General features: G+C 42.2%; 1 protein-coding gene and 1 long non-coding RNA gene across 3 annotated transcripts in view; one reads left to right on the top strand and one right to left on the bottom strand.

Moving 5' to 3' along the window:
• The window catches only part of znf438 (zinc finger protein 438), a 29186-nt gene extending 5814 nt beyond the window's left edge, over nucleotides 1–23372 (top strand). Inside the window, exons 1-5 of one of the 2 annotated variants that reach the window (XM_088362918.1) lie at nucleotides 2836–2966; nucleotides 3849–3915; nucleotides 14412–14485; nucleotides 19088–20851; nucleotides 21029–23372. In XM_088362918.1, coding sequence (XP_088219044.1) covers nucleotides 19116–20851; nucleotides 21029–21611 — 2319 coding nt within the window. In that variant the 5' untranslated portion in view covers nucleotides 2836–2966; nucleotides 3849–3915; nucleotides 14412–14485; nucleotides 19088–19115 and the 3' untranslated portion in view covers nucleotides 21612–23372. Of the gene's footprint in view, nucleotides 1–2835; nucleotides 2967–3848; nucleotides 3916–14411; nucleotides 14486–19087; nucleotides 20852–21028 lie in introns of those variants that run through there. The other variant, XM_088362919.1, reaches the window with a different exon arrangement.
• On the bottom strand, nucleotides 8130–9890 carry LOC148380800 (uncharacterized). Its single transcript, XR_015854670.1, has 3 exons — nucleotides 9824–9890; nucleotides 8478–8653; nucleotides 8130–8361 (listed from the first exon to the last, which is right to left on the bottom strand). It is a non-coding gene; the product is annotated as an uncharacterized LOC148380800 (long non-coding RNA).
• Nucleotides 23373–25812: the final 2440 nt, after the last annotated feature.

Raw genomic sequence — 25812 nt, 5'->3', positions numbered from 1 at the left:
TAACATTCCACACATGAAACATTGATCACAACACTGTGTTTTAACAAGTTGGGCTGCACAGAACATTATTACAAAGAAAAACATTTAGGTGGACTTCCTTTTTAAATTGCAGGAGTTATCTCATGCAAGATTTTTAAAGGCAAATCCCAACTAACAAATTCCATCCCCCCCCAAAAAAACACTCATCATCTCATAGGTATTAAAGCCTGTCAGCTAAAAAGAGTCCAAAATGGCAATCAACTTAAGCCTCACGTTGTGGACCATGAGCAAGAATGCTCATGCTTATTCAATGTGTCCACTGAGGTGTGCAGACACTTCATTTAATATTTCCATAAGGTTGCATACGAGGGAACGTGAGGCATGCCGGTAATAGGAAAGTCATGAATTCCATGCCAATGGCAAAAAGGTACGCTTGAAACATCCTTCACATGAGCAGCAGTTTTCAACTCGACAGTGGACACATACATAATTAAGCCAAGTAAAGAAATGCATTTTTCATCCCCAAAACATCAAAACACCTCAACGTCTCTCCTAATGAGCAAGGTACATCACTTTTATCCGCTGAGCGGGTCAATGAGACTGCCTTGCCTAAAAAAAAAAATATTGGAATAGGAAAGAAAAGAACTAAATGGATCCACATGCGCAACATATTTTAAAGTTTAATCAAGCAGTCATCCTCGGGGGGGAGTTGGGGTGTTTTTGCTCTGAACTTTGTTAATAAGATTAGATTTGTATAATATTAGTGTCATTCCAATCTACTTCTACTCATGCAAATCACATAATTTATGTATTCAGGTGAATTATCATGGATAAACCTTTATTAATTTAACTATCCAGATGAATCCGGAATGCACCTTGCCTGGCGGCCATTCAAGTCTAGCAACAACAATAATATTGTGAATGAACTGCAATACTTATGTCTATGAGGTATATGAGAATGTTCAGTAGTGCTGAGGATAGCGCTGCTAGTTCAGCACCATCTAGGAGAACATTACATCAATGCGGCTCCCTACACACCTTCGTAGATGGGAATTAACCTGACACAGCTTAAAACGCCTTACTGAATGTTGGTCGATAATGTCATTATCCCAAAGCAATTCTTAATTCTATTTGGACCTGAGCTAAAGATCCTTTTATTGATCACAAAGTCAGATAACATGACTACTTTTTCTATGCTGAAGACCTCAACGTGCTTCTACGGCCCATACAGCCAAGCGTTACTGATGGCTTGGAATATAATTTGAAATGCTTTAACGTCTCTTTCACAATGATACTCGGAGGATTTAATCGAGAGTTACAGTTAGCCGCTCGACAAATGCTGGCAAGTGATAGCTGTGTCGTTCATCAAGGCTTACAGAAAAAAGCTATTTCATATCCTATTTAGAGAGATGAGAAATATTGATATGAGTCACACGGCATTATCAGTATGAAACAGAGGCAACCAAGCCTTTTTTTTCTTCTCAATCCTTCACTCTACTACCGCCTCGTTATAAGTGAGTGTATACAAAGAATAAAAAAAAGACCCTTAAGTTGAATAAATGCATGTTTTCTCTTTCTGACCGTTTGGCATCAACACGTGCAAACAAAATAACATAGTCTGAGAGCACCTGTCACAGATGATCGTCTGTAAGCCGTGACAAGTGGTTAACAGAAGGAGACGTGTGTAGCCCCAGGTGACTCAAACTGCAAAACTAACAACATGCTTCGCTGCCCAAAGACCGCAATGAGAAACACTAGCAAAAAGAGTGTGCGTAAATGTGCACGGACCTTCATGTGTACCTCAACGTCCTTTTATGGCTTCATTAGATGTCAAGAAAAAGTCATCATTGGGGCTATGTGTCATTTATTGTACTTATTTGAATTATTGAAGCATAATTTAAATATTGCACATAGCAATAAATATATAGCATATAATAAGAAAATATATTGTACTTTGCTATTTATGGGCGTTCCAACCGGATCCCTTTTTTTTAATCACTTGAAGATACGCTTACTTAACTGTGGTTAGATTTCCACTGATTGTCTCAATTGCAGTTCTCTCGTGAGATCATTTGATATCATGAAAAAGTAAAGATGAAAAAAAACTTTATAGTCATAGATGTGATTAAAGTAGTTGGTTTGACTGTGCCCTGTGATTGCTAATTGTTGATTTGCGTACCAATTAGACCAGACATGGCCATATTACTATTATTATATGAAAAATGGAAACCATAGTTAATAATCTACCATTATCATTTACAGTTGACCCCTGCATAGCTGCGGTTTGATATATTCGCAGATTATTTTATTTTTCAAACATTTAAAAAATATTTCAGCATATTTTGTTTGTTTGTTTGTTTGTTTGTTTGTTTGTTTGTTTATGTCTGGCGTTTGTGTTTTTATCCAAAGCATTAATTGGGTTTGACATGTATTTATTTATTTATTTATTTATTTCCACACCCAAATGATCAATATGCAAAAATCAATGCCTATTTAGGGCACCCAAAATAAGAGTCACCATCGATTGTTTACATGCATCTGCGCTCCTCTCATGTGCGTGCCAGCAAGTGAAACTACTGTAGTTTACTCAGCAGCTGAGCGCTTGGCTGCATATAGTACAGGAGACGCACTGAAAAGGCGGACTGTACCATTTCTTCTGGTGTGAGGTATTTTATGATAAACATGTCTACAAAGCACCGTTTTTTGACCAGTTACTAGAGAAAATATTCAAACCATAAAATACACACTGTGAAATTAGTGTATTGAATTTACATGAGCCGATTTAGTACGAGGAATAAAAAATGACAACTATCTCCCGCATATTAACACCCCCATATTATATCATTCACGGTTTGGTCCAAAATGGCCGGAGCAAAAACAGAACTGAAAAGCGACGATTTTGCAGAGTATTTTGCAAAATGACTCCGTCTTTAAAGTGAAGGTGCAGCCTCCACTTGTCTGGAGATCCGAGTGGGACGTAATTCGAGGTAATGCAATAGTAACGTGGAGCCTGATGCGTTGACTTACGTCAACGAAGCCAAACAGGTCTTAGTTTGCACTGCTGTCAGTCACCATAGCTTGTACATGTAGAAGGAATATGTGCATTAGTTCTTCATTTACTGTTTGTGTAACACCGTCACTTGGGAAACAACATGCAATACTGTGCACATGCATCAACTTTCGTGTTGGTAAACGCTCTCGTAAGATCTGTCAGTTTGTGCACAGTATGTGCAGAGCAGGCCCGTGCTAACCCGATGGCGATGCTCTGCAGACAAACGTCATCAAATTAGGATTCCAGCAGCAAGCAATGTCAGACAGCCTCAAAGTGATGTGCAAATATTGGCTTCATGTGAATCTTGTGCATAGAACTCCCTTGCCAGGCTGGTGTTGGTTGCAGATTCCAAATCAAAGTGTGTCTAGAATGCACAATAGGCAATTGACAGGTACCTGCCCTCTTCCAAAAGAGCAACATAATAGTCAATTGCATTTGAGGAATGTCTGACATTTCTGCACAATACAGTTTTGGCACACTAATAGTGACCTAAACTCATTTTGTGAGTGAGGTAAGACTGTGCACTTCTGCATGCAACCAGTTCTACTAGTGATGGACTAGATGTGAACTAGTAGAATTTGATGAGTCTTTGCACAAAAGTCATCTTCTTCAAAACCCACATGTTGGCACATCTTGTGTTACAAAATAATGAATGCATTATTTGTGTCTATATGTAAACTGTGAAATTAAAATGCCAGATCTGATCCATCAAAGTGGGTCATTTCATTTAAACCCTGAAGCACCGGATGCAGTTTGTATTTTTTATTTATATACATTCATTAAATGTTTTTTAATAGTGCTTTCATTTTTCTTACAGGGACCAAAGCTCTGAAAACTTGCCGATGCATTGATGGATTGTGAGGCCCACGTTTTAGGAAAACCTGGTATGTAACTTTCGGAATCCTTTCTGCTGTAGTTAAAGCATAACACATGACTGGCGAATTATGAATGAAGTGATATGTTTCAAGTGTTTCTGCTTATTGTACATTGTTAGTAAATAAAATTACTTTTTTTATTGAACAATTAATCTAATAAATAAATACATTTATTTTAATACATTTAAAAAAAACTTTAATCTGCATGCAAGAGTAATGATTGGCTGCGTGTTATGTTTCTGCATATATTATGTCATGTTGTTGATTTGTTTGGCTCATAGTTGATGTAAAAGGCAGAACATATCCTTCCAAGTTTGTCTTTTGAAGTGTCTGCCTTTTTTGCAATTTATGTTGGCTCTTTTCCCGTCGACTATGTGAAACAAATTATTTTGTGAAACAAGCCATCTGCTGTATCAGTTTCCTCATCGATTGGTGACTGGAAGCGTTCTGCCTGATCAGCCGCAGTTGGCAGCTGTGAGCTTGCAGTATGTCAGCATGGATGTTTCTCACAATCAGTGAATAAAAAAAAAAAAGGTTTCCTATTCTTGCAAGTATTACTCGTAAAGCAGTGCTAGTTGAAATGCATTTTAGATGTTAATGATCAGATGTGATAAATTGACAATGTGTTTTTGGGGAGGAGGAGGGAAGGAGAAATTCCCCTCCAAGAAGAGCCAATAGACTGAACCTGGAAATAGCTCTCACTGTGGTATATATTCCAGAGGGGGTTTTGGTTTTCCTTTCCAGGTAGAAAATATTATTTCCACCACTGCCAGGAAGCCAGGTTTTGTCACATTATAACGAGCTGTAAAGGTCAGCGAATCCCACATGCTGCAACTCTTGCAGGAAGTTTTCATTTCGCACCCCTTCAGACCTGCAATTTTTTTGGGGGGGGGCGGTCTTGCCATTTCAATGTCTAGCTGTCATCACACGTTGCCCCCAAAAGGCAAGCGTGCATTTGCCCTTCACTTGCCCCCTACTAATTTTTTTTCCTGTTGAGCTCTGTTAGTGGGGTCTCATGTCAATCTAGTGCAGTAGACAGTTTGCTGATCCAAAATGCAAGACGTGCATTGGTCAAATGTCATTTTTCTCAAATGTTTGACACAAAAATGTCACCTAAAAAATTTGCAGTTACCATCATCATGACCTACATTAACATACAGTAGCGTAATAGGCCCAAGTGTTCATCATAAGATATGTCCCGTAAAAAAAAAAAAAGTACATTGCCGTTAGTAGGGCCACATTCCCTATCATAAAAATTAAACCCAGGTCTAACCGAGATCTGCAGAGCTTTTACTCAGATGTGAGTTTGTTGGAAGAGTGGAGCCACAAACCACAAGGAATCCAATCTTTTTCCAGATTAGATTTGGGCCATGTGCTTCAGGTTTTGGTCTGGTACTTGTAGGAAAATATACAGCACTGCTATAAATATTGTACTTGCACAAAGGTGAAGCATTGATTGCGAATAAGATTTGTCAATGTGTACAGTGAAATCAAATAGATGTTGCAATTTAGCAAAAAATATGAATATTGTCTAGCTATATGTGTAAGATGTATAGAAATTGAATAAATTAATCTTTTGATGTGGCTAGTTCAAATAATTACAAATGTTTGCCTGCTGTTTTCTTTTTTTTAAAAGTCAGTAAAGAAAATCATAATCGGTAAAAATATGCATACGATTCGATTCCAGCTTTATAGTTCATTTCAGAGCAGCTTACTGCTCACTTGGAAAATTGGTTAGCTGACACGTTTTTAAGAGTTTTCACAGGGCCCGGTCGGTGCAGCTCTCAGCTCTTTGGAGGAGTCGGTCACAGTTGGACTGTGACAGCCTCGTTTATCACGCTCACCGTGGCAAATGGCTCACACTTCTAACGGGTGCGTCACGTACAATGGCTCGAAGGGAAGAGTACCATTGTGGTCATTTTCACCCCTCGTGAGGAAGGGGTTGGCATGTAAACATGGCACCTTGCGTAAACAAAATCCATGGCGTACAGCTGGTTGTGATGTTGACTTTGGCTGGTGAGCAGTTCCACTGTGGTTTCTCGTGGGGCGAGATGGCAGGCAAAGGAAACTTAGATGCTTGTCTAACGTTTCCGCTCAATCGTATGATCATATTACTGTAACACGCACATGCATTCGTTTTTCTTCCAGGCGCCACTCATCACGGTGCTTTGAAGAAGCAGTCTCGCTAGAAATTATTCAACAAAGAGCCCATGCGCAAAAATCTTTTTCAACAAGCGTAGTTTGAAAGTCTTTTTCTTTTCGCAAAAGAAAGTTAAATGTCAATTGCTGTTATTGACAGCAAGACATGAGCAAAATGCAATGCAACTGTTTCATATGGCCAAAAAGATTGCTCGTTTAAAAACGTCTTTTCTTTTTCATACTATTCTGCTTAAACGAGTCCTTTCAGGTAAGTGCTGCCCAAATATGTCATGAGCGGATGGTTGAAGAACAAGGAAAGCGCATCTCATGTCTGAATAATGAATGAAGAGCATATGGTGGATGGGAAAATATGTTTGTGGCTCAGTAATAGTCGGGTGAATATAATTTCTCAAGTCTCATCGGACTTGCATTTTGAGGACCATGATATGGTCTGAAGTCATATCATGGTATGAACTGAATGCCTTCACAGTAACCTGAGTGTAAAAATTTCTGATTGGGGTATTGATTGAGATTCCCCATGTGACCTGGGAATCCCTTATATTAATTTCTAATAAAAATGAAATGCAAACTTATTATATGAACGCATTGTAGCATCCGTGATCGTTGGTCCCCTGGTAGCATCCGACAAGCTTAACTACAATAGCTCGAGAAAACATTTCAAATCATTTTGGACCTCGTACACGTTTATTCCGTCTTAGACGGTCTTATAAAATCTGAAACCCAAGCCACACCCTGTCATTCCTCTGAGGGCCCTCCCACTTCAAGAGGTGCGGTACATTCATGAATGGCAGCATCCCGTGTTATGGAGCGCTTTGCAAAATATACCGCCCCCCTGTTAATTCATTTTGTTACTCCACCCTTTGTCTCCTCAGCCTCTCATCTCCCTGTCTCGCAAACACGTTATGCGCGTCTCCCGTTCTCCTTCCCACAGCTATGATTTAAGCGTCACGCTTGCTCCCACTCCCTTGGATCCCTGGATCACGTTACCCTGCCATTACTCAGTCGTTCCCCTGCGAGGGTGCTCCGCGTCAGCAGTAGCCGAGCCCGCCTGCCTCCTCCGGACCTGTAGACTAGCACGATTTAACCACAGACGCCCATGGTCAGTGGAGGAGCTCCAGCTATGGCACAGACACACTGGAAAGTTATGCAGCGTTAGTGTCATGCAGGCAAGCTTCACTGTTTTGCAGCTGCATTTTCTATTTCAAGACCAGACGTCTTTGGTTGCACAACAAACTGATCATGTTTCCGAGTTTTTCTCCTCACTGTCTTCTCCTAATGAGTTAAGGGCATTATGAACGACCCTGCAGAAATGTTAGGATTGCAATTTGATTCATGCCTTCTGTATATTTTAAGGAATTGTGCTTAGCTTTAATTTACGGGAGCTAGTGAGGGGTTGTAAGTGCGTAACTGTGTCTCTGCCTATGTATTCTCATAGGTTGTAAAGTTTATAGATGCCAGAGCAACCTCCTGCTATTAAGCTCGTTGTGCACTCATGTGGAGCTACAACTCCCCTCTTTGCAATCACCTTTAATTCCGCCACTCACGAAATTTATCTCGACATGACACACGCTCGTCCTGCGTGAGGCAAGCTAGCATATCACCGCACAGGAAGAGCCACTCTGGCTGGGATAATCTTCTCTAATTGAAAAAGAGGCATCGTCGAGGGCCGGTGGCTTCTATGTTGCTCATCCCCGCTGCTTGTTTTGCAGTAATGAGACATCTGGGGCTGCGCAACAGAGATGTTTGGAGAAGACTGTCAGAGACTAAACAAGAGAGAGCTGCTTGTTTGCAAGATCTTGAATGTGGACGTTTTAGATTAGTGTGGCACGATCAGTTTGCCATAGGTGTTATTCACAATAGGAAAACCGCAATTAGATTATTTGTTTTATTTCAGACCGATACCAGTTTCAGGACTTAATTTTTGAGGAGTCACGATACCAAGTACTGATACCACTAGTACTTTTAAAGCAGAAGATTTATCTCCCCCCAAAAATTGACGGATAGTTTGAAAGACAGACATTTATTTATATATTGTGACTATAAAATGGTCACAAGAGGGCAATACCAGTATCGACTTCTGTCGCGAGTACCGATACTTGGTATTGTTATTCATCGTGTTTACATTTCTTAACTAATTTGCAGATTAATCGTCTTCTGAATTTTATTCAAGCAAATATCAGAATCAGAATTCTCTTTGATCCTGCAGAGATTTTTCTGATATACTAACTGCGGATACAACATTGGTCCGTCTATCGTTTAAGGGCCACCTCACGTCAGAAAATCACACTCTTGCACCTGAAAAGATATAAACCGATAAACACAGCATTAATACTTGAGAGGCTTAGTTCAAAACTGCTGTAATTCATTATTTGGTTGGTTCGGAGCAGAGATAGCAGCGGTTCAGCATGTACCTGTCAGTACTAAATGATTGCTCATTTCCTGCCAGAGGGGAGGGGGGGGGGTGCGGGGTGAGAGTAATAGCAAGCAGCTGCCTCAGCTGGACCTTGCCTCTCCTCGCTCTTCGCTTGTTCTTCTCAAGCAAGCTTCCGTGCCAAGACGCCTACTTCTTGTTCATGTTGCGCACAACCTGTTTGAATATATCACATGCAAATGAACACCATTGTTCAACTGGAAATTTGACAAAAAACACCTACGATTGACTATTTGTGTTCTTTTAACAACATCCATTTGGTTTTTTTGATTAGCTAAATGTTCAATCCATACATCATAGGCGAAGCACCGGCAATGAAGAGCCATTTCATCACCTAGCTCTCTGACTTTCATTGGAAAACGATAAACATAAATCTGGACGATGCGTCCGTTTGATTCAAGTCTACTGCGTGGACGTTAGGGAAACAACGCCAGGTTCTTCCCCGATAGCTGGAGCTCTCTGGTCTTTGCTGACGTTTCAAGGGGGGGGGGCAAAAAAAAAAAAATCCCACCTTCAGCAAAAGCAGACCTGCAAATCAGAGTCACAAGTGCTTTTAAAAATGGGAAAGAGGATGTGAGAGATTCTTGAGGAGCCCTCTCAGCAATGCAGAGGGATAGACCGGAGGCTCCGCCTGTGAATCGCAGTTAATTAACAAAGTAATTAAGATCAAAATCTCTGCCCATAAATTGTCTATACATTAAAATCGGCCATCAAAAAAGAAATCCTTTCGAAAAGGGGTAAATTAAAGCCATCAGACTTCTCCGTGTCTCACAAGGGACATCTGTTCAGAGAAAGCAAGCCAATGTTAAGTCGGGTTACAGCCAACATTGCTCCAACAGAAGTTAGCTTCATAATGCATACAACTATACATCTTTTAACTTGTCTCAATAAATAATGTCACTCCGAGGCATAGTTGGGTTTCGCCGGGTTTGTAAGTCACACCAAATGATCGCCTTTCTCTTGGGGCAAATTTCTATGGTTGTGTTTGACCTTGATTTTTTTTTTCTTCTCTCAGTAGAATGTAATATTTGTGTCATGTGTTTGTGTGCCGTTACACTAAACGGAGCCCATTGTATTTGGAAATGTGCACTCCTGGAACATCAGAGCATAGTCGGAATGTGCTGATCGACAGCGCCAGAATCTTTTTTTCCCAACCAAAGTAATCTCAGAACTACAACTGGATCTGTACCATATTGTAAAACATATTAAATTGTATAATTTTTTCAAACGAGTTGAATTTATTGGGCAAATTCTTAGGGATGATCCTTCGAGAAGTACAAACCCTCACTTTTTCATTCGCGGTAAAACAAAATGGTTTATACGCACCATAAAAGTGAAGAAGTGAACGGTAAAACGAAGCAGCAAGGAGGAACACTGGACGGAAACGAAACTTCCTATCACCTATACACACGCTCAAGTCTTGCCACATAAGCCTGTTTGAGGAAGAGAAGGCTACTTGTCAGCAACAGCCACAGTTTAGGAGAATGAAATTCCTCTATTTGTCTTGTGACTCGGGGAAAGGGCCATCCTGTGTCAGGAAACAAAATCTGATTCAGTCACCATAGCAAACATAAAACATCATCAGGCAACTAAAATGTCATTTAATTGTGAAATGTTAGCGCTTGCTAAAAGCGGTGTACCTAATGCAGTTTAACTTGGGCACTTTGACGTCAATTCCAGTCGACAGCAGAGGGCGCTGTCAAGAGTCATTATAGTGCCAAGCGATGGAATTAAATAAATCCAAACAAGTTGCGAAGAAAGAAACTATCAGAAGTACGCTCACTTTTCAGTTTGCAAATTTGTCGTAGCCTAAATGACTTCCTCTGGTCTTTCCTTTCAGGCAGGAAAGGGTTACTTTCCGTATTTCCTGTCCAATTCCCTAAGCAGTGGCTATGTTCTGATTGCTTTCTAGATGTTAAACATTCCCAGGCTCTTATAACCTTCTTGCTTTGCCTTTGCTGTCCAACAGCTGTCCCAGGTGAGCAAGTGGGCGAACCTCCTGTTTTTAAGGATGAAATCTACATTTTTTTTCTCACAAGGGGGCAGGAGGTAACGGGACTAAAGGGGGCAGGAAGCTACGAGATGAGAGTGTGGGAAAGTATATCCCAACTTTGGCATTTTGTGACGTCAGCTTCCATTTCAATAAACCTTCTTGACTCATAGTTATAGCGGAAATGTTTCCTTTTAGGGTTCATTCCCACTCCTGGCCTCACGAGACACCGGATCGACAGCTGAGTTATGTTATCTCATCTGAGTCAGCGAAGCCTTCGCATCAGTCATGAAACAATCCAGATTGTGCTAACATATGTGCGTAGAGGCTGCATTGTGGACATGACCCAGGAGCAGAGCTCGGCCACGCTGCTCTATATTTAGCCCAGCGATGCTCGGGCTAATTGCCCTCCCAGGCCTAATCATTTCCAGGCTCTGCAGCTCACAAGCGACTGAAGGGGGAGACCAAACACCCTCAAAACTCATGTTGAAGAGACCTCGCTATCAATACACCCATCAATGGACTTTACAGAAAAGACAAATGATCTAACTATGAGTTTTTACTTTGAACCTCAAATAAGTTAGTCATCAAGTTTGACTTTCAGTTGAACATTCTTATGCATTGTTGGCTGATAGTCAGGAATAAACTTCTGAGAAAAAAGCAAATTAGGGTTGTGGTTAAGAATAAGTGTATTTGGCAGCCTTTTAAGACTTGAAATTGATTGTTCGTCTTCATTCTAATGATAAGCTAATCCCCCCCCCTCTCCTGGTTCCCCTCATTATAAATAGAGCCTCTTATTTTGTGTACGCTGGAGAAAATTAGCACTCATGATGAGCTTGCTCTCTCAGCAAGGAAGATTATTGGCGCCAACTCCGTCCTGGTCATGTAACCTTGAATTTGTGTATGTTACCAACCCCCCCATCCTAGTTAATTAAATAAATGGCTTCATCAGGACAGTCAGCTGAATGAAATGTCACATTATTGATGCTGATGAGATTGTCACGGATAAAGGGGCGTGGTTACCCTAAGAGCACTTTAATGATATTAGTAGAGATCTGCTTATTTATTAGACTGAGTTATTTATGCCGAGTAGTGTTTTTTCCATCGCGACCACGTTGGTTTATTGTAAGCCGTAAATGTCGCAGATGTGCTACAAGAATATTTGATCAAAATAAAATGCTGTCAATTTAATTGTTTATCTAAATGGGAAATGTTGGTGACCGTTTTCAAGACGGCCGCAGGTAGAATTATTTTCAGAATGATCAATTAAGCTTCAAGCAATTACACCAACTGATTTCTCATTTGTAATTTGGATGTTCCTTTTTTGATAATTGGTTGTGGCCATAAACAAGGCGACTGGAAATGTACACCGTCACCGCGTGTACTTTCATGCACTCATTGGCAAACGGTTAGTCGGCCGTGAGTCTGGCAGGCTCCCGAGTCTCTGGGTTGCTCTGATAGCGCTTGTTCCTTTGAGAGCCGAGCACGTCTATCGACACCGTCTTGGTCCAGGGTCTGATCTGAGGCCAGCTCCAAATGATCCGACGTCTCCGCTGCCAAGACCTGGGCAGATACACTTGAGCGCATCATCATCATTTGGGTACCAGTGCTTTGATACCACCCACACTGACTCTTTGCTGGATGCATAGATGCCCCCTTGGCAAATGAGCCCACCTCCTTGTCTGCCTCGCCTCTCTTGATCTGCCACAACTGGCGTGTCTCCCTCACACTTCTCTGTTCTGTGTCCCCCCACTCCCCTCCATTACCCAAAACAGTCTTTCTTCTCCCACCCTCTCCTCCCAGTTCCTCATCAGATCCTCAGGACCATTTTTTTTTTTTTTTTTTTGCGCTTTGCTGCGAGTCCTGCGAGGGGAACCTTGAGGGTCTCAGTGGGATCAATTTAAAAGGGAAACACTTGTCTCTCCTCCTCTCCTTGGCCCTCTCGGCTGATTGGATCCGCTCACCAGAAACTTGCAGGCTTTTGATCTCACGCTCTCCAAACCCACCCCTCGGAAAAAAGTTTTTGCCCGAGTTTGGCGTGGAAAAAAAGGCTGTTCCACTTTCTGAGAAAGTCCCCCCCCCTCCCTCCCATCCCCGACTCTTTTCACCTGTGCATGATGGAGAAATTTTATAAAGAATCTGGGTGATTAAAAAAAAAAAAGCACACAAACTTAGCCATAACTGATTTCTCTTTGAAGATGTGAGAGCGAGTCCTCTCTTCTACACCTAGTGGTCTTAGAGTGAGAAGTTGCTGCGAGCTGGAATAAATAATTTACAGTGTGAGGAAGCCGTTACAAAAAAAGTAGAAAGGAGGTGCTGCCTTAAAGGACTGCGTTGGTGTCACTTTGTTGGCCATAAAATTTCAGTCTATCTTTATAATTGACCCTAGTTTTCCACAATAGCTCTTCAACTCGGAGTGGCATTATTCAAATTTACATCCAAAGACAATTTCTTCTATTTAATTATCCTTAATGTAAATTTTAAAGAGTGTTAAGGGAGTCCATTTTTTTGCATCATTGATTTTTGAATAAGCTCAAGCTGAACTTAAGCTCAAGTTTCCCTTTAGGTGTACCTTACCATTGCAGTTGGTATCCGACTGGGCGTTCTTCTGTCAGGTTACTGGAGGTCAAACGGTTTGTGTTTATTGAATGTCTGTCGTAACTGACCTTTCTTCTCCTTGGAAAAGCCCCGTCATGATCGTATTACCAGTCTTGGTAAATTTAGCCAAACTAAGACCACAATATTGTTTTTTTTTTCGAAGACACCTTTTTTCCCGGAAAGAACGTTCCTTTGCTGTAGAACCACACTTGAAAGTTTGAACTGGCTCCGATACAAGCATTTGTCTTTTTGAAGAAAAGTAACCCTGCGTAATGACATCATTGGCAAAGCTGTACGCTAATTGAGGTTTAATGCTAGAGTAGAACGAGCAGGGCTGTAATTTTGCCGCCCTGGCCTGGAATAGACGATGTTTTCATGTGGTCTTAGCAAATTTAGAGTACAGCCTTGCCACTAAGGGACACCTGTTTTATTTTTCGTCTTTTTTTGGAATTTTCCATTTGAAAGAATTAAGTCGAGAAATCTTGCTTTAATGAATTTAGTTCATGTAAACAAACCCCTGCGTCACCTTTGCGGCTTGTTAGCATCATTTCGGGAAGCGTCGATGACTTCCCGTGCTTTCTGATTTGAGTTCAGGCGGCACAGGAAAGCATCCACTGCATTATTCCGTTGCGTGTGCCGCTCTCCCCTTCCTCAATAATTCATCCAGACAAGTAGAATGATTATTCTATGAATATGCACTAAAAATTCATTTCTTGTGCTCTTTCTGTTCAACTTTGTGCATGGCGGTGTGGAGTTGGATTGTGTGGCCTTGCGCATGTGCGTTGCTGTGTACGCAGCTCTTTTCTGCTTGAAACAAAGGAGGTGTCAGGCCGAATTAGCCCCCTTATGACTGAACGCCCGGAGAGCTTAGAGATGCACCACAGGTTCTGCTGAGTCGCTCATGAGCCACAGTGTCTGCCTCGCCGTCGCTTTGTGCCCGCCCCCACCCGCACGCACACCCCCCTTTCCACTCCCGAGTTGCTCTAACAAGGTTGTTGGAAGAGGATAAGGCGTGTTAAATGAATAATTTACACACACAAGAGCGCTCCTTATTTATTTAATATGGATGGATCTGACTGAGTGGGCAGCCTTGTGTCCCCTGCCTGCCGAGACACTGTTGGCTAAACGAGCGCTCGTTCCGTTAAATGGAGTGTGTCCGCGCGTGTATGCGCAAAGCCACGTGCGAATCATGTCGTCGTCGCCACGCCGTGTTACTTTTTACACGTTGTCGCAAATGGATCGCTTGAGAGAACTTCGCTTTCATGAATTTCAGAGTTTTACAGACACTTTTGTTCTTTTGAAATTAAATAATTGATGTCTTTACAGGGGGGAGTGCCGATAGGTGACGGGTAGGACCACGACCTCGGCTCCACGTAATGACGAAGGAGATCATCAAATAGGTAATTTGAGTTTAAGATGATCTTCAGTTATGGGGAGAACTTCTGCTTTGACACGACTTGGCCTCGCATTGTTAAAAAATGTATCGCGCAGTTGAATCATGTACCTTTTTCTTCTGTTGATGGAGGTGAGGTAGCCATGCACAGCAGGATAACATCACTACAGCTTGTGTATATGTATGTGTGTGTGTGTGTAATTCCCAAGAGAAAAAAATCCCATAGCTCACACTGACCTCATTATAAAAATAGCTCATCTATCCACCCATCACATTTTTTTTTTTCAATTTTTCCTCTCCCCCTGCAATCCCTTATACATTGTGATTCTTTCTACCTTTCCACTTTGTCTCTCTGTCGGTGTTTGCGGTGGATTTAACACAAGATTAAAAGCTTACGCAAGTCTTTGTAACATTAAGGTTTCTCCTGCACCTGTCATTACCAATCTAGTCCTAATCTGGGATCATAAGATTTCTTTTAATCAAGAAACCTCTCAGGATGGCATTTATATAAAAAAATAAAACATTGCTTCCGTGATGTTCCGACCATGTCCTCTAACTACAAATCAATCTGCCGTGTTTTCCTTTCACCGTCTCGTCGACGTGGTGTCTTGCATCGTTTCACCTTCTTTCCCGTCATTGGAAAACATCCTTTTAAATTAAGCATCGGAACTGAGTCCTTCTTGTGATGTCAACCACAATGATGCTAAAGAGCTCCAGTCTCACCTCAACAGGAGAACTGCGAGGATCATCTGCCGATTCTTTTGATCCGTTAGGAGTAGACGTCATTAAGGACGTTTTACAACCTTTCCATTTGTCTCTCAATCGGACCCACGAACATCTGGGAGGGCCTTCTCTGGTTGGTACTTGGCGTCTGTGTTGGGTTGCCCTTCCCAACCTCTGCTTCTCCTTCTTCTGGGCCAATCACGTCCCTCCCTGAGCCAGCTGTAATTAGCATCCACACAACACTGGTTATTTACTCAGGTTGTGAGAAAAAAGGGGAGGGAGGTTAAAATGAAAGAGATGGTTGCAAGCTGGAGAGAGGAAGAGAGACTCTCTTTCATGCATGATACGAAGAAGGACGTGATGCAAAAAAAAAGTCCAAAATTAGATGCGCAAAACTTTTCTGCATCTCTATGCCTCGCTGCCTTTTCCAGTGTTTCATCTGAGATGCAGAGGGAGTAAAATTAGCACGATGGCATCTTCGTTCCTTTCAGATTCCCCGTTGAATTGGTCCCATTGAGTCAGTGGAGTGATCATTAAGGTGTTTGTGTGCCAGTAGAGGTTGCAATGAGGCTTCTTTTCACCCGGCAGTGAACAAAACTCTCTCAGGATGCTGTGTTGAAGTCTTGAAATTTCTTTTCTTTTCTTGGAGAGTCCACTCTCGTTGCTGCCGACAGCTCTCACTCAACTTGTTTTCTCTTTTTTTTCTTCCCATCAAGCTCCCACTTCCATTTTTCTTCCACACTCTTTAGTGCTGTTTGACCTATTCCAATAGGTCCAAATGTCACCGCGTAAGGAAAGGTCAGGTAAAGGTTTAGCGTTGCAAAGTCTGGATGACTAAGACAGTCTGGCTGCCTAGGGAGGGATAGGGTGTTAACACTTGAGACCACAAACTCCCATTTCTCGACATGCTCTTGGACACACTGCTGTCACCTTCACTCCACATGGACGCCATTCACCTCGACATCCTTTTGCTGTATTAATTGTAAATATTCTTATTTGCAATTGTGTTTAGGTCAGATTTGCTTATGTTTTTGTGTACGTAGCACAAAAGCCTCAGTTAAGGCGGTTTAAAGGGATGCCAAACGAGGAATAACAGTGGGGGCTCACTTATCGATTCATTTTCATCCACGTGCTGGCAAAATCGGCATGGTCCTAATTGGAATGGATTTTTTCCAGTGCATTGATTTGCTCAGGTGACAATGGATGACATATGGTTGTGTGTTTGTTTGTACATGCCACGCATACCATATGGCGCTGTGATGGAGCAAAGAGAGAGAGCAACACCTTTCAATGTTATCCAAAGACAAAAGTAGCAGCTGGATGCTAGCAAAGGTGCAATATGTGTGTTTTAGTACCTGTTTCATCCAGCCTCTGCAAACACCGATTTCATTTTCTCCATGAGTGCGCTTTGCCGCGGACACAAAAGAGCTTTCTCCTACACACGCTCGCAGTTTTACACTTGGCTTAAGTTGAAGACTGTTTTCAGCATACATAGAAGAAAAAAAAAACAATACAACACACAAGCTTGCTCAGGTGGAAAAATAATTCCACCTAAAAAGACAACTGGTTAAAAATATTCACATGAATATGTTTGCATGGAGAAAAAGCGGTTTGTTAAAGATGACTGCTAGACACGGTTTTGCACAGCCGGCCGGCCGGCCCCGACCCCCCATGATCTGCCCTCTTATCTAGCCTAGATCCTGGCCTTTCATCTACGCCAAAACCTGGGGGAGTTTGGCCTCTGCTGTGTTTTTACCCCTCCCACTCACAAACATGGACACATAGTTCATTCCAGACCAGCTCCATCTCCAGGCCCTATCTTGGAGTCCCAGATGAGCATTGCTTCCCCCTACCAGGGGAGATAACAAACCTCACGACTATGCTCTCTGCTGTCCTTCCCTCAGAATACAACTTTGTTAAAAAATGGGTGGCCAGACGACAGAATGGTGTGTTTTATTTCCTGCTGTCAAATCTGTCCAAAAAAAAAGATGACCCAACTCGAGACTTTTTCTCATCTGTTTGACTTCTTTAAAAAAATGTGGAACTAAAAGCAGTGCGATTCAAGTTGAAAATGAAGGGACCAAAATGTGGTTGCATTTTCACGAGAGCATTTTTCAGACTATTACACAATCGTGTTAAAACTTGTGCTTAATAGTACACAGCAACAATTCAAGCAACTCTAAACTGCATGACAACAATTTTGAAAGCTAATTATCTCTTAAAAAATAATGCTTTTAAAAAAAAAATGAATTTTGGACATTAAAGTGCTTTGACCTTGCATATCTCCTGTAAAAAAAAAAAAAAAAAACCCTGCACTCTGGAACACACAGCACTTTCCACATCACTTCAGGACAACTTCAACTTTGAGCCAGTTTTGTCTGGCATCTTATTTTTCTTGCAGGGGCCACATTTTTGCACACGTCCCAGCTCGGTTTGAGCGTGTAAACCAGAATATTTTTTTTTAATGCTCACTTCATGCTCGGCCTGCTCACACACTGCCCTCTTATTCAACCCTGACCTCTTCCATGCATAAACATACGTCCCTCACCTCTCACCCTCTGGCTTTACCTGTTAATCTGTCTCCCCTTTCCCTGTGTCCCCTGCATTCTCTTACAAAAAACACATCTGCATCATCCTAGCCCTGACCTTTGACCCAAGTTAGATTAAACCTAATGGCGTTTAAAATCCAATGGCAGATTGAGTGAAATCTATGACCTCCACATGTATTTGTCTTTTAACTCTTATATATGATTCCCCTCATGATCATCTATTTAGAGTCCAGTAATAATGTATGGTGGATCTTCTTACAAATTGACGCCACACCGGTTCTGCTCTGTGTTTACTCTGTCAAAGGCCGACCCTTTCTTTGTCCACACCGTTTTTTTTTGGGTTTAGGTTTGAAACCTCATATTTACACAAGTATTCCAATGCTTTGCTTTGTTATTCCACAGCGGACGCCTCATAAAGCCCTTGCTATAAAATTTAGAGGTGGGTAAGGGAAGAAAAAAAGTTAGGAAAACTGAAAGCGGACTTAGATTTGACCAAAGAGGAAGGCCGAAATTATTGGACAACTATATTGCAATTATATAACCTATTTTGAATTTGTCAAATATTTTTATCACCCCTCCTAATCTCATTCAACTGTCAAAAGAGACAGATTTATTTGTCAAATGGAAAAGAATAAATTGCCTTAAAGACCAAGGATCCCTTGGTTTTATTCCACTGAGTGTTCAGCCACGGTAACAATCAAAATACGATCAGTTGTCTGCTATGTAGGGAAGGAATACCTCCAGTTTTATGGAGCTGTCATGTGGTCAGGTACTGTGTAAATATTCTTTGTACAAAAACAATTCCAGCTGTTTAACAGTAGGCCTTTTGCTGTTTCTCATTACTGCCTCTTGAAGATGATGTTATCTCTCCTTTTTCTTCTTGGAATGTTTTTTGTGACGCCTCCAAAATGCTTTCTGTACCAAATCGTATTCGCGTGTTGTGGATATACAATGTTGAGAGTCATCAAGCAACAGGGAAGGAACCCTTTTTCGAGTCATCAGATGTCCTAGCTGTACTTTCCAGGAAGTGAGTTGGGGGATGACGCAAGGAATTCACTGCAAGGCCCAGCAGGAACTATGACTCCACGCTGAGTTCAAATCAAAGAGGGCATTCTGTCCTTAGCCTCAGGGAACAAGATAACTACTATGTGTGACCAAAGAGATATGGTTTAACGGACAGCTTGTCACACTTGGGCAGATAGAACATGTCAAAAAATGATCCCCAAAAAAGATGGTAGTTGTAGAATGAAGGTGTATTGCTGCAAGATTGCGTCCTGCCTCCTTTCATCATATGCTACCCAATCATATCTAATACGACTAATTTGTCTGTCTCGCAGCTGGTTTCCACTGAATCCAGCCATTCAAATGAAGAGCCTTCAGTTCCGCAACATCGCCCCCAAGGCCCCAGTTATTGTGCCTTCCCCGTCCCCTACAGTCCTAGCCTGTCAACCTCCCCCTGCCCTCCCTGAAGCTAATAGTGGCTCCACCTCTAAATCCATCGTTGTGCCTACTCAAAACTATGCCCTGATGCAAATAGCTGGTCAGGATGGCACATTCTCTCTGGTGGCACTGCCCCCTCCTGTCTCGTCCCAGACAACACATCAACAACAACCTCAACAAACCCAGTCCATCCAAAAGAATCTTAAGCTGCCCATACCCAGGTACAAACCTGTGAGGAGAGCAGGAACCACAGATAAGGTTAGATCAACACCTCTAAGGGGGAAAGCTGCCTCTGGGGTTGCAGCGCCAAAAAAACTAGTGAGCAACACGTCTTTGTTGATTAAGGAGAAAAAAGAGGAGAGTATGGTCACTCAAACTCAAAACCCAAAGGTGGAACCGTCCGAGCAGGTCATTTTTATCGACCCGGCCTGTTCTGATATCTCTGTCCCTGCCCTTTTACCAGATAATGCTGTCCTGTACCCGGGGTCCCAATTAGAACAAACCCCAGACAAAGGTGAACAATCTGCAATTGCAGGCCTTGTTCAAAATCCATGCCAATCTTCTACTCTCCCGACTGCTCTCAAATCGTCGCAGGGCAATTCCCTGGAGCAAAGCGGTCCAGTGAGGATGTGCCAATCAAAGCCTGCATCAGCTCCGTGTCCAAACAGCATCGCTGTTATCTCTCCGGCCATCTTCAGTAAAGCAGTGCAGATTATCCCTTCCCCTCCGAAGGGTAAACTGTCCATCCCTCCCTACTCTAAAATGAAGACCACACTCATTCCACCTGCTAAGATCAACTTGTCCCCAGAGAAGGATGGCTTAAACCAATCGGGTCCCGTGAGCCCCAAAGATCCTTCAATCCACGAAATAGCTCAAGCTTGGGGTAGCAGCCAGTTGCCAAACTCATCTGATCAGCCTCAGAATAAAAACTTGGTTGCGGGGAACCTTCAGAAGCTACCGGGAAAGAAAAGAGGACGAAAGAGAAAGACAATGGAAGACATCTTAGCATATGAGGCCCGAAAGAAGAGGTCATTGTCCTTCTTTCGTAGAAAGTCCCCTGAAAAACCCTCAATAGTCGTGTCAAATTCCAAGCAAAAAGAAGTTGACATTTCCAAGAAGTACCGTAGCATTCAGCCAAAGCCAATGTTGGTGATGGAGGCTCTCCCCCAGCTACTTAGCTTGCCTCCCAGTACTTCAGATGGACAAGAACCGGTGTTTGTACCAAGTCACCAGCTCCCCACACCAACCACAATAAAGGATCCAGATTGTCCTCCCCAACACCCTCCGGTTGCTCTCCATCTGAGCGGTTCGTCCCATTCCAGAATTCTGGTCGCCAGCCGCTCCTTCCACCGTTGCCCCACCTGCAGTCGCTGCTTCCAGTTTAAGCATCACCTCCAGAGCCACATGAACAGTCACACCAACAGTCGACCATATGTCTGCCCGGTGTGCCGCAAAGCCTACGCGCATTCGGGCAGCCTGAGCACCCATATGAAGCTTCACCATTCCGAGGCTCGATCTCGTCAGTCTCTGAGCTGCGAGTTCTGCAAAAAGGCTTTTGGATATGTGGGCGTGTACTTCAGCCATCTGCGAGAGGTTCACAAGGTCTTGCTTACGGTGGAGCCGTCCATTAAACGTAACGAGGAGGACGTAGCTGTTGAGAGGTAAGAATTTGTGTCAGTCTTGAACTTGTCTCATATTTATCTTTTGATCTGAAGTGTCTGCAGTATACAACAAGAACAAAGGTGGTTCCAATACTTTTGGAGGGCACTGTGTCTATTTGTCTTGTCTATATATGTGTGCCAATATTGATGGGATATTTACAAATGTCATCCCTGCAGGGACAATTCAGAACCCTCAGTAGATCAGGGCCGTGAAGAATCTGTGGAGCTGCAGATTAAATGCGGCCGCTGCCATGTAGTCACTCCCAGTTTTGCCGACATGAAGATGCATCTTATATATGTTCATGAGGAGGAGGTCCTGATTCAGCTACAGGGGGGCCAGCCTCTGTCAGGTGGTCTTAACCCTGAAGAACAACTGATCAAACGCGCCGCACACTACTGGCGGCAGCTCAATAAGAAACGCAACCTTGTCAAGTGCGGGAACTGCGATGAGGAATTCTTCTCTTTTGCTAAACTCAAGAGGCACATTAGGTTCCACCACTGTAGAAGTGAACGGGAGGACAAGAGTGTCCGGACGTCAGCTCCCGGCGGATGCCTTGGGGTGCTTGCATCAGGTTCCGCCTTCAACTGTGTACTTTGCAGCAAGGTGTTGGATACTAAAGAAGGAGTTCAGGAACACTGGCGGGGTCACCACCACTGTGAGCAACCCAGCTTACTGTGGGCTGCCTTGAGCTCCTACTCAGGCTCGGAAGACAAAGAGGCCGACAGAGGTCTGGACACTCCGGTTCCAAGTCCGCATTAACCTGCCCAACATGGAGCTTCACTCAGTTGTAACGTTCAACAAGGCAGGGATTTAATGTTTCATCTTTCACAACTCTCATTCTTCAAGATTCAGCTGTCGTGTCCAGTTTATTTTGCACTGTTTTTTTTCTTATTTAATTTTTATTTAAATACAGTGAAACTGTTCAAACCATCACATGCAAATATGGATATAATAATTGTAGTGGAAGCCATGAATGTAGTTTTGGTTTGACTTGTCTGGGATGCATCCAAATACTTTGGTGCGTTCACACTCATAAAAATAGTTGTATTTCTCTAGAGTCACGCAACAGCACCTTGTTACGCAATGGCTTGCAGGTTATTCAGTGAGTTTATTCAACTTTTCATTTCTGTGCAAAAAGCCAACCCAAATTTCTTTGCATGGTGTTACATCCTCAATGGGAAGTGTTCATTTGTAGTTTTGTTGTCTTCTGTATCAACTGAGGTGTGTAAGTAGTTTAGCTTAGAGACTATGTACACTGGACGATTATTTAACACGTCGGCCCAAAAGTGGAAAGCGATTTTCTAACTTTGGTACTCAAAGCGCTTAAGACCGCTTCAAAAACCACATGGGAATCTTTGTAGTTACTGTAGAGAAGAAACTGGCAGCGTTTTGGGTCCTATGTAGGAGTATTTGGCCAACACTGGATTAAGTTGGAATTTGAAAGAGTCAAAATTGCCGCACTGCATCCGATTAGTTTATCAGGAACTAACATTTCTGCAATCACATGAAACTGATGACCGTGTCATTGTGCCAGAACTTTCTTTTTTTCGCGGGAGCTTTTGTTTATTTATTTTTTGTCACGTAATTCTCTCAATTTTAGATTTATTTTTCAAATTCCAACTACAGTATTTCCATTGTTTTTTTTTAATTTGTGTCGTTCTCATACTCCTTTATAAGGATCCGCTGCCGACTTGAATCGAACAACACACTTGACCGGCACTCATGTGACTGCCTTGTGGCCTTTAAAAGAAGAAATAAAAGTACTCCGTATTGTCATGTGGCTTCAATTTGACGGCCAAGACTTGTTGATTTGTGTACTCTGTGATATGCCAAGGTTCTCTTCACATAAGTGATTGTACATCTGTGTTGAAGCTTTTGACCACTGACGTAATACTGTTTTAGCTCGTTGTTGACGTATGCACCCGAGAAAATCAATTGACTCTCGTCTCGGTAGAGTTTTTGTACTGTTGTCCAGAAAAATATGCTATTTTATACTAGATTAATACAGAGTATGCTTGTGTTAAATGAAGTGTCACTGAGATGTTTGTATGATATAATTGAGTTGAGATATTCTATAGTTAATCTGTTTTCATATGAAATAAAAAATGACAGGGTCAAATGAATGTACCTAGATGTTTTAAAAAAAAAATCCTAGTCCCAGTACCAATATATTGGCTGCATAGATATATATGTATAGATATGATATATAGATGTAATCTATAGATACAATAGCTATATTGTGAAAATTATAAATACAGTATATTTACAAATATATTTAGATGATCTGTTTGGTCACAACAAAACAAAAAGTTGGAAGTGGCTAAGCTGCAGTGCACTAGCGTTTATTATGTCTTTTTAATCCTCAAGCCTCAATACCGGTAAGGAAGCAAGCGGTAAAATTCATGGTTACAAATTTGGAGTGGGTGTTATACCTCGTAAAAAAATAGCATGCGTTTGTGTTGGTTTGTGTACCTTGAGACCCGGTTGTTTATAAGAATAAAAATATGCTTTGCTGAGAAACTTTTTGTATAACTCATTTAATCATGTATGATTTTGAATTTGTCGATGGACATTTGTAGATTGATTTTACTGCTCAAATGTTGCGCAATGTCTGTTGGTGATGAAGTGCTGCTTCTATAAGTGAAATTGACATCAATGCTTTATGATCTCTGTGGTATTGAGTGGGATTTGCAATTTTAGCTCTTTTTTAAAACCAGCACTTAACAAATGCGGTGGAGGAGAGACTTTCAGAGAAATGTGAGGTTATCAAGTTCTGAGCGTTTGAACAATAGCAGTATTCCTTTTGATTGCTTCATATTTAATAGATGAGGACGATGCCTGCTTGTCTTCTCCTTCTCAAGCGACATGAAACTCCACTCCTTTTCAACTCCCACAAGACAACAGAGAGGGCAAAATAAGTCAAAGTGATGCACGCTCGAGCCTTACCACGATGTTATTATTTTAAAAGCACATGATTTTGTGTCACAGGTCAAAGGGCAACTCCGGCAGTGTTCCTGCAGCTCGTCAGACAAAATCTCCTCAAGTGTGCTCTTATTCTCTTTTATTTTCCTCTCACAAGCTTCTAAATGAGCAACTTCAGGTGGCGCTTTAGCCGCCAAAGGTGCGACATCAGTTACACATGGCAGGCGTAGATGAAAAGGAGTGCACTATACATTGATGCATATTTCCCTTTAATCAGAGTCAACGCGCAGCAAAGCCGTCACACAAGCGCTCTCACCTCCGCTTGGCTCTCAGGGGGGACCTGTCTGATCAAAGTCCCCCCCCCCCTTTTTTCTCCCCACCTCTACTTCTTGATCAGTGAGATTTAAGAACCGAAGCTTTCTTTTTCTTTCTTTGGGTCTGATTCTTTGTGTGCTTTCTGGAACCTTGCTAGTATTTGTCATTGTTCCCGATCAGGTCAACGGTACTCCTTCGGAAGTATCTTGACGGCCTTTTATTTCCAAACTCTTCTCATTTCCATCTGGAAGGGAAAACAATGCACCAAAAGGAAAGGTGGCATCAACGGAGAGATTTACAGCCTCATAAAATGTGATCCACTGACCAGTGAGCACATCTTAAGTGGCGGTGTAATATGAGTGCAACATGGAGTGTTTTGTTGAACATGAGCTCCACACGCCCCACCGGTGCTTGCCAGTCTGTCTTGATACACTAACACGTGTGACGACTCTGTCGGCACACGCGGCGTGTCGATGATATGTGTGCACATTCATCAAAGTGATTCTATGGTTACATCAAAGATTTATAAAGTACCTACATGTCAGGACCGAAATGTACAAAACAATAAGCCCACATTTAGGAGCCCCCCCCCTGTTGTGTCTCTTTTTCAATATGGACACGAGATCTGCTCATCCTGCCTCTGCGCTGGTCTCGGGTTTCAAAGTGTCCCGTCTCTCTTGGCCCTCAGAGATTAGTCATCTAATGAGCAGCAGGGCTGATCAGGTGAATAATTGATGACGGGCGGCTGGAGAAAGTCATCGATCCACTTGAGCTCCAAATGGAGAAGAGAAGGCAGACACCTCAGGAGGACAAGCTGGGCACTTTTACTTGAAGCTACCACTTTACTCCAGATCATCCAGTCCAAACTGGTCCAAATGTTTTCATGCAATGTAATATATTCGGGCAGATTCTTTCACAGGCCGTCCTACACTTGTGCACTTTCCAATTCGTGTAAACGCTTGTATCCATGCTTTTTATGCCAAGATGAATAAAAGTGGAGCTAATAAATATATGTGCCAAATAACATTATTCTCACTTTAAAACAGCATGCAAACAAACAAGCTCCTAAATTCCCTAAACAAGGGAATTTGTCAGTAATGTTTCTCATAAACTAAAGTATGAGCAACACAGCAGCTGAAGTTTGTTTATGGCTGAATTGATACAAATGACTACAAACTACATTTTTAATTAAGAAAAAAACAATGTGCACAGGCTTAAAATAAAAACGAGCCAGGCAGAAAACGGAAGCTCCCCTTTCTTTTCTTCCTCATGTTTTCCATGTTTATATATTCATAGACGCCTCATGTACAAGTTCCCTGATAGGAAGATAAGACAAACAAACTCTCTGGTTCAAATCATCTACCTTAACTAAACATACCATCACCCCCCCCCCCCCCCCCCATTCCACTTCCAGTCTGGTTCCATTTAGCGCTTCCTGAAGAGCATGAGAGATGACTGCACACTTCCCAAAGCCAAAACCAGAAATATGCTTTTGATTTGTATTTCTGCCTAGCTTGGCTCCACACATTCCAGCAAGTGCTTACACTACATGAGGTGATGGACAGCTTACAGAATATGACTGAGATTTCCTTCCATTTTTTTGCCAACAGCTGAGATTCAAGAAATGCTCAGCACGTGTGCTTGCATGATACGTCGGGTTTAACTCTTTGAATGGAGATATGGTTGCGATTTAATTTTCATCTGTAAGCCAGCATGAGATTGC

This window comes from Syngnathus floridae, chromosome 20, assembly GCF_059516105.1.
Source record: "Syngnathus floridae isolate MCC-2025c chromosome 20, RoL_Sflo_1.0, whole genome shotgun sequence".
In the NCBI taxonomy this organism is placed as follows: Eukaryota; Metazoa; Chordata; class Actinopteri; order Syngnathiformes; family Syngnathidae; genus Syngnathus; species Syngnathus floridae.
Note: the sequence above shows the minus strand (reverse complement) of the source record. Positions and strands in the feature narration are given on the sequence as shown.